This window comes from Phoenix dactylifera, chromosome 8, assembly GCF_009389715.1.
Source record: "Phoenix dactylifera cultivar Barhee BC4 chromosome 8, palm_55x_up_171113_PBpolish2nd_filt_p, whole genome shotgun sequence".
NCBI lineage: Eukaryota > Viridiplantae > Streptophyta > Magnoliopsida > Arecales > Arecaceae > Phoenix > Phoenix dactylifera.
In genome coordinates, this window is record NC_052399.1 from 7,191,759 (window position 1) to 7,200,703 (window position 8,945).

General features: G+C 41.1%; 1 protein-coding gene across 1 annotated transcript; it reads left to right on the forward strand.

The window, feature by feature from the left end:
• The first annotated feature begins 527 nt into the window (after positions 1-527).
• LOC103718817 (probable arabinose 5-phosphate isomerase) lies at positions 528-5,337 on the forward strand. The gene is made up of 3 exons (XM_008807807.3): positions 528-1,224; positions 2,282-2,505; positions 4,894-5,337. The coding sequence occupies exons 1-3, from the start codon at positions 568-570 to the stop codon at positions 5,048-5,050; spliced, it is 1,038 nt and encodes a 345-aa protein (XP_008806029.1). The 5' UTR covers positions 528-567; the 3' UTR covers positions 5,051-5,337.
• The last annotated feature ends 3,608 nt before the right edge of the window (positions 5,338-8,945 follow it).

The following is an 8,945-nucleotide window of genomic DNA, read 5'->3' on the forward strand; positions in this document are numbered from 1 at the left end:
TACCAAGTAGAGTATCTTTGAATATATATATATATATATATATTCTCGAGTTAAAATGCTGAAAATTAACAATCACTTAGTGTCATAATCTAAAATTTTATTAAAAAAAGGTCAAAAAATATTATTTAGATTTTTTTATCCTATAAAAATAATTAAATTTATTTAGTATATAGCTGATATAGAGTTATATATAATTAATGTAGAATTAAATATCTGGCAGCTAGAAAATTTTTATAGATCCCTCTCGTAAACCGCGTGAAATCCCATCCTTCATCCCTCCTTGCTGCTCAACATATCCGGTTGCCAACAAGTTTGGGAATCTACAGGGGCTTCATAACTTCATGGCCCTCCTCTGGGGACATCACATCATAGATCCTCCATCCATAGTGACACGCCAGATTTCGCTTTTGGCGGCTCCGTTTCACCAAATCCAACGGCAGAGATTCGTCTGCATAGAACTTTCTACGCGTAAGTCTGTACAATTCCCCCTGGTCTCCAGATGTCAAAATCGCGGGATTTCCTCCTCCTTTCCCTCCGCGTCGAGGAAAGGGAAGCTAGCGAAAAAAAATGGGCTCGCTCCCCTCACCTCCGCCCCCCGCCGCCGCCGGCGACAATGCGGCCGGTTGGCAGGCGATCGACACCGGAGAGCTTGGCCGCCTCTTTGAGGCCCAGCGCCGTCACCTCGACCACTTCTTCGACCACGTGGACCTCCACCAGGCAGCCGCCTTCGCCCAGGCCCTCCTCGACGCCCCCGGCGCCGTCTTTTTCTCGGGCGTCGGCAAGTCCGGCATCGTCGCCCACAAGCTATCCCAGACCCTCTCCACCCTTGGTTTTGTCCGCTCCGCCTTCCTACCCCCCACCGACGCCCTCCACGGCGACATCGGCGCCCTCTTCCCCGGTGACATTCTCGTCCTCCTCTCCAAGTCCGGCTCCTCCGATGAACTCCTTGGCCTCGTCCCCTGCGCCCGCGCCAAGGGGGCCTACCTCATCGCCGTCACCTCCGTCGAGGGCAACCCCCTCGCCGCCCTCTGCGACATGAGCGTCCATCTCCCCCTCCAGCGGGAGCTCTGCCCCTTTAACCTCGCGCCGGTCACGTCCACCTCCATCCAGATGGTCTTCGGTGACACCGTCGTCGCCGCTCTGATGGCGGCCAAGAAGCTCACCCGGGAGCAGTACGCCGCCAACCACCCCGCCGGCAAGATCGGAAAAAGCCTTATCTTTAAGGTTAGTGATCCGATCCGATCTCCAGATCTGGGTAACCCTATGATTTTTTTGGATAAATATGACATTTTCTTTTAAACTTTCATGGATTCAACCCATTTGGGCGATTTTTTTTTTTTTGACCGAATATCGCCAGTTGGAGATGGGTTATATCATTTTCGTTTCAAAAGAGATATATAACTTTTTAATTTGGTTCCAAGGTCTAGGCTGCTTTGCTTATTCTTTTTTTTTCTTCATCCCCTGTTTTAATTGAACATTTGAGTTTAGAATGCCGGTTCTGAATGTGGGATATTCCTGGAGCTTATATTGTAAATTTTGTATGTTTAGGCTATTTTGCTTTTATCTTGGTACAAAATCGATTTTTTATGATAAGATCTGGGTCTGCTTGCTAGGTATTATTTCTTATTAAGTCTATGAAATGTGGATATTATGAGTCTTTTATTGTTAGGTCAGTATCTTAATTCTGTCGGTCAGTATATCTTATCTGTTGTTAGATTTAAATTTGTTTTCTTGCGGAAATTGTTTTTCTACAATATGAGGTAGTGATTCTCTGTTTGTATTCTTCTCTTCTGCTGGCCTTCTTTGGTGTAAGTGCAAATTTTGAATGGGAAATATCTGTGAATTTAAAAATGTACTGCCAGAGTTTCCATTCCAATCATTCTAAAACAATGCAAAGTGAATAAATGTACATTACCTTGGTGGCTGTCTTCATATATCATATAGTTTTTAGTGCCATGTAACCAGTGAACTAGCCTCATTATTTGCTGATTAATTGTCAGTTTCAACGAGGGATCTAATTCTAGGATGGTATAGTTTCATTTCTTTCTGCTTTATGATAAAAGTTTTATTGATACTGTGCTTTAAATAAATGTCAAAATTGGAAATATATACATTCAATGGGGACTTCTTTGAAAATGCATGGCATGAGAATAATTGACATTCTGGTTGATGCATAATTTAGCAACCATGGACTGGCAATATAGAGGTTCATAGTGTTCCTGTTCTCTGGAGTTATCTCTCTAGAGCTATCCAATACGGTGATCCACTTATTCCTCTGCAGGTGAAAGACGTCATGAAGAAGCAGGAGGAGCTTCCCATCTGCAAGGAGGGAGACATGATAATGGATCAGCTTACAGAGCTGACAAGTAAAGGATGTGGATGTCTGCTTGTTGTTGATGATAACTACCATTTGATTGGAACCTTTACAGATGGTGACCTGCGACGTACACTGAAGGCTAATGGTGCAACCATCTTCGATCTCACAGTTGGTCAGATGTGCAATAGGTAGGCTTTTTTGTCTCTCAATTAATGAAAAGTAGGAAAAATCTCCACATTATTCTTTCGAGCAATCAGATGCTAGATCCTTTTGATGTTGTTTTCTGTCATCTTGTCTTTTTATGATCTACTATGATCTCGCAGGCTTTTAGCACTTTATTTTCATTTTAGTTAGTACATGTCACCTTCTTTTCCATAAAATAGAGGGCAGAATAATGCTGCTTCTATTTGCATTGGGTATGAGCGAGATGGCAACATTATAGGAAACTAACAACTTAGCCTTTCCAGGTGTATTTGAAAATAAATCAGTGCGAGCTTCCAAATAAGTCAAGTGCATACTTAAAAAGCCACTTGGAGTCGCAATACCTGGATACTGAAAATGGTTACAGAAAATATATTTTCTGCTGTATTGCAGCTCTGAACAGCCCAATGATCTTTTATATGTCTTTTCTGCAAATGTTGATCAAATGCACTTCCCAAACCACAATAAAGCTGAATATGAATAGCATGATCCAACTAGGTAGCGTTTTGTCGGTAGCTGTAAGATGAACTCTCACATTATAAGTCCATCCGTTAAGCCTTTCCACTGTGCTTTCTGTTACATGTTCATAGCATGAGTTTAAGTCTTAAACATGGAAAGATTAAACTTCAACTAATAAGCCTGATTCAATCAATTAGGGTTTGGTTACCAAATTCTTCTTCGCTATTTGAAAAGGTACAATGTACATCATTTTAAATTTTTTGTCATAGTTGACATCCCTGATGTCTTAGTTCTTTCCTATCTCACAACTCTAATGCACTTGCTATACATGGAAACATTATTTTGATGGCTCATATCCAGCCATCTGACTTCTGTCCATTCTACTTCCACGACTAACCTTTACCAAATGCATGGTAATGAACTTGAATCAGCTATGAAGTATAAAAGGAATATAGAAGATGAAGAGTGTAAGTAATCTTAGCATATTCCGATTTGCTGTGGTTCAGTTAGGTAGAAAAGGAGGAAAAAAAGGGAAGAAATTACAGAGGCAATATGATATGAATATTAATAAATTATGAGCTGAATCTTGCTTGATCATTAAAAAAAGGAGGGATAGCATTTAAAGGTGTACGTTTCATCAGCATGATATGGATACTTGTAATGCTTTATGTGCTTCATTAAAATGAAGAAGTGCATTTTTGACATAAAATGTCTTATTGTTTTTGAAATCAGCAATAAATCAATTACATATTAAAAGATCAATGCTCAACTGAATAAGCCAACATATTGGAGTCGGACCCCTAGCATCAGCTAATGCTGATCCTGTTACATATTGGTGTCTGATAATGCTCTACTGACAAGATGGATAGAATCAAAGTATAAATGGCTGTCATCCTCAAAACTCACATAAAATTTATCATTGCATGTGTTGATTTGTTTCACACTACAGGTATTACTTCAACTTAAAAAAAATCAATTGTAAATTTTATGTTATTACGCTGCTAATCATGACGTTGTTCAACTTTCTAGAAACATGAAATCTTTATGGGGTTGTTGATAATACCCATTTAGCTTTAGATAATAAGATTCACTGAATTGGTATCGGAGGGCGTACTGGCCAACGTTGGTTAGGCACAATACGGTTCTTTATCGTGCCACTCCGAGGCATATCAGGAGAGCTGGAGAGGGAGGGGGAGGGCTGAGAAAAATCCAAACCCTAATTGGAGCTAGCGAGGGGGGGAGGAAGGTGGAGGGTTGAGGAAAACCCTAACCCTAACCCAAACAAGAGAGAGAAAGGGGGGAGGAGCTTACTTGACTCTCAAACGTAGGCTCAGGGTGGGGTTCACGAGTAGGGAGGGGGATCTCTCGCATATCTTGAGCCGGTAAAATCACGAGCAGGCGGAGCCCAAGTTGGGGGGGGGGGGGGTGCTAAGAAAACCATCCCAAGTCTCGATTAAATAGCATAACTATGCTAGTCTCAGATCGGTCCAATTCAATGGCCCCGAACCAGCCGGCTCAGTACGATTTGGCCATCCTTGGCAAGTATACACCTACATGGTGGCAAAGTTTTGAGAAACAAATTGTGATTTGGCCTATTTCTGATCTGGAAATTATGATATGATTTGGATCAAGTTATTTTTCTAGTTGGGAAGTAATCCGGTGTTCTTATGCCAATTGACAAGTTAAAATGCTGATACTTTCGTGACATCATGCCTACTACTGTATCAAGTACTTCTTTCTTGCCAAATGACATCAGGATAATCTGCGAAGAAGGATGTAGTTTAGGTTATTAGCCATTTTCATAAGCTGCTGTCTTTAGGTTGTATTATAATAATTTTGACCGAAGTAATCCATGGCTTGTTCTTTTAGATTATAGCTGCTCTACCTTTTTCTGATGTATGTTTATTGTCCACCAGAAACCCAAGAACAATCAGCCCGGATGCGATGGCAGTGGAAGCAATGCAGAAAATGGAATCACCACCATCTGCTGTGCAATTCTTGCCAGTTGTTGATGATCAGAATGTTGTGATCGGGATCGTGACCTTGCATGGACTGGTTTCAGCAGGCTTGTGAACTTTATTCAGCTTATTTTCGTGTATTCTTTGCAATGCAAGTCTTTGTATCTGCCCCAATAGGACGAATAATATGCTCTGGATATTGATGCATTTCTGTTGGTTCAATTCTATTCCAAATTTGGTGAGGGCATGCATATGGTAGTCCTGCTTGTTGTTGTATTTGTTTTTATTTAGGATTTTGTGGCATTTTGTTTTCTTAGGATCCCAGCATGCTGTGGACCTGCTGAGGCTGTTTGTAAGTAAAGGATGTTAGTTATTCTTTATGAATAATTTGGATTAACAACATACTTGTTTTACCATATGAAAAATATCATTCTGCATTCAATCAAAAACCCTGAACGTTCAACAGGCATGTTGGGCCTCGCTGAACATATCACGACTTAACGATCCTTATCATGGAAAGAGAATAGCTTTGATTGCATTTTCATGCAGGATATAAAATTCTTGCCTTTAGTATCTACATGAAGCTAAGCAAGCTGTGAATTGGTTGGCTAAGGCAGCCATCAAGGTAAATGGGAAAGGACTCGAACAAATTGGGTCTCTGGAGATAGAGATAGTGAACCCTGAATCTATTGTATCTCAGATCACATTTGCCCACTTTCCCCCACTGTACTCGTATTCTTGTTTTCTTGAATCCCACAGTCATATATGCTCTTCCCTTGGAAAGATTCAAAGAAATAGGAATTGGTTTAATTTATGAGCTTGGATCTTGAGAAATCTAGGTTCCTAGGTTCCTATACAAGTGATGGTATCAGCCAATGGTAATGTTTTTCTTTTTTTAAATTACTGTTTTGCATATTAAGCTTTTCAAATGCACAAGTAACAGTGACTGTTGAATGTCTTGATGAAGCAGGACCAACTTTTTTGCCATATTTTGAAATGTAGTTCCATTACAAAGAACAGTGCAACGAGTACGAACGTTATGCTGGCAGGACTTGGTCCAACAACTGGATCAGGCGGTTCACCCAACTTTGTTCTCGGCAACCAAAAGAACTTCGCAAAGAAGCGGAAAATTATTGAAAATTTGATAACTGGAAAAGGCCTCGAGATGAACCGGTAATGCATAAGAGGCAGTGGTTGAGGTCTGGAGAGGCAAACAAAAGAATGGTAATATTGACAAGAATACAAGTATGCAAGCAACCAATTCATATCCACTCCAAATGCTTGTGACCGCCCAATGCAACCTACAATTTACTTTCCGAAAACAAGAGTTGATCAACTGCAGCTGACAAGATGCAATTATGCTGTGATGAGTCGTGATTTATCACTATAAAGCATTGGGTTTTGCACCTAAGTGAGCACGTCGAATCGCAGGCAGCCATTTCAGATGGATCTATGGTATCTAAACAACTGGTCCCAGGACCCCATCCGTCGACAAAGAGCGTTCAATGATAGAATCAGAAGAGTGGTAATAGTTGATGAGTTCGGAGTTCGCAATGGTCTTAATGACCATGCAGTCAACCCAAATCTAGGGGATGTGTTGCCCAAGGAGACAACCCAAGAGGGGGTGAATTGGGTTTTGATTAAATATTGACCAATTAAAAATTATGTGAATGATTAATTAAATCTATTGCAAGTGAATTAGTTAAATCACTAGATGCAATAAGTGAAGAGAGAGAAAGAGACAAGAACTAATACAAACACAGAGAGGTTTATAGTGGTTCGGAGCCAATTCTTGCTCCTACGTCCACTCCCCAAGCTGCACTTGGGAGTTCACTATAATCCTTAGGATTACAGCCGGTTGTTTTGCAAGCTCACAACCAAACTTGTTGTTTTCACGAGATCACAACAAACTCGGTTAGTTTTGACTGGCTCACCGACTAGAACCAAACGATTGTTTTTCCCGAGATAACAATCAAACCCAGTTGGTTTTCCCCGGTTCACCAACCACAACCTTACACCGTTGATTTTATCTTTGGCTCACCAACAAACCTTACAACCCTTGATTCAATCCCCTGATTGAATTAAGTACAAAAAGCAAGAGTTTAAAGTTCACAAGTAGAGCTTCTGAAAAGCAAATACGAAACAATATAAATAAGATTGAGTTATAAGCCCTCAAACAGATTTGAGATGAGGAAGTGGGGCTTTTTGATTTCTGAGTCTCCTCTTGAATGAGTCGAAGGATGGAGGACAGTAGGTAGAGCTTTGAATGCGAATGAAGCCTTTTTGGTTTGAATTGAATGCACACTCCCTCCTTTTGCTTGGATTCATTCTTGAGATATTTTTGGTGGTTGAAAACTTTTAATGCTCAAATGGAATAACTCTCTTGTTGTCTACTACTGTTCACTCTAGCTATTTAAGTGATTCCTTTAGAAAAATAGCCGTTAGAAAGGAGATTAGAGCTGTTCCGACCCGTCTGCACATTCTAACAATGTATCCGTTGGGATTGGAGTCGACTCGTGCGATCTGAAGTCCACTCGGCTGTTACTGGAGTCGACTCGCGCTTTACTGGAGACGACTCGGCCACTGTTCCAAATTTGAATTAAAGTGCATGCCTTGTTCTGGGGTCCACTCGGACCAAACTGGAGTCGACTCGCCAACAGTTAGAGACGACTCGGGCACTTATGGGTCGGCTCATTCTCAGAGTTCCAGAAACCCAACTTTCTGTATTTCTCTCATGAGTCGACTCGGCCAAACTAGGAGTCGACTCGGATGACTTGGGAGACGACTCTGGAACACCTGGAGTCGACTCGTTCACAGGGTCTCCGAAACTGATTCTCTGCCTTTCAGACTGCTTTCCTCTGGGAGTCGACTCGGACAAACTGAGAGTCGACTCGGACAAACTGGGAGTCGACTCGCGCTTTACTTAAGATGACTCGAAGTCTTCGCGAGTCGGCTCGCTGACAGGGTCTCAAAAACTGACGTTGTCTTTTTGTCTGCTTCCCTTTGGAGTCAACTCGGGACCATCTGGATGTTGGGAATTGTATCCTAATAGTCAATTGTCAGCGTGCTGATGATTGAATTTTGTAAATGAATCGACAAATTAATAAAGTGTTATTTGGCATTGTTCATCATTTTATTGTACAACTTCAAATGAACTCTTATATGATGAAGTCCTTAGGACTTATTTTATGATAAAGGAGGATTTATCTTTGAGTTCTTAAACCTGTTCGCGACCAAATGATTTGCTGTTAATAGGACGATAGCATTGTTGAGATTAGGTCGTTGTGAGACATATACGTTGGTTGTCCTCTTAACCAAGGAGTGTGGAGACACTGATATGTCGCACAGGTGAAGTATAGGAGTACATTTCACTAAACCTGACCAATTCCGGAACACTCTACTGTCGAGAGATGTTCCGAGTGGATATGGGTATAAGTATCCCTCAGACCTGAGATGACCACAGTGACTAGCAAGCAACTCACTGTACTTTGGTACCGGACTAGCAGAATTTCTAATTCTGGGATAGAAGGTTACTGGGTGCAGTCAAGCACTTGTGAAATCAGTGCGTGAGTCAAGATGGAATTGACCCCTCCTAAAAACAGGAGATAATGCTTTGTGTTCAATTTAGCAAAACCTTGGCCAGGGTAATCCTTGTGAGGAGACACAGAATTTCTAAAGTTGATCACATAGAGGATGTACTTATTACAGAGTTGACAGAACTCTGAAGTCATCCTAGCATTAGGAGACAAAGGGATAAATTATACAGTAACCATAGTCCAGGGTTTCAGAATATTTGCTTCGCATATATTTGGCCTATCCAGACGTCGGGTACCATTGTTAGATGGTCATTTTGATTAGTACAAGAAGTTGTTCTTGTGCTACCGGCTTAGGTTCAAACCTATGGGGTCACACGCATAAAATTTTTTAGGTTGATCAAATGGCTGATTGATGATTAAGAATCATTCAGGGATAATTTGGTCAATTCGATTGACAAATTATCTTAAGCAAAA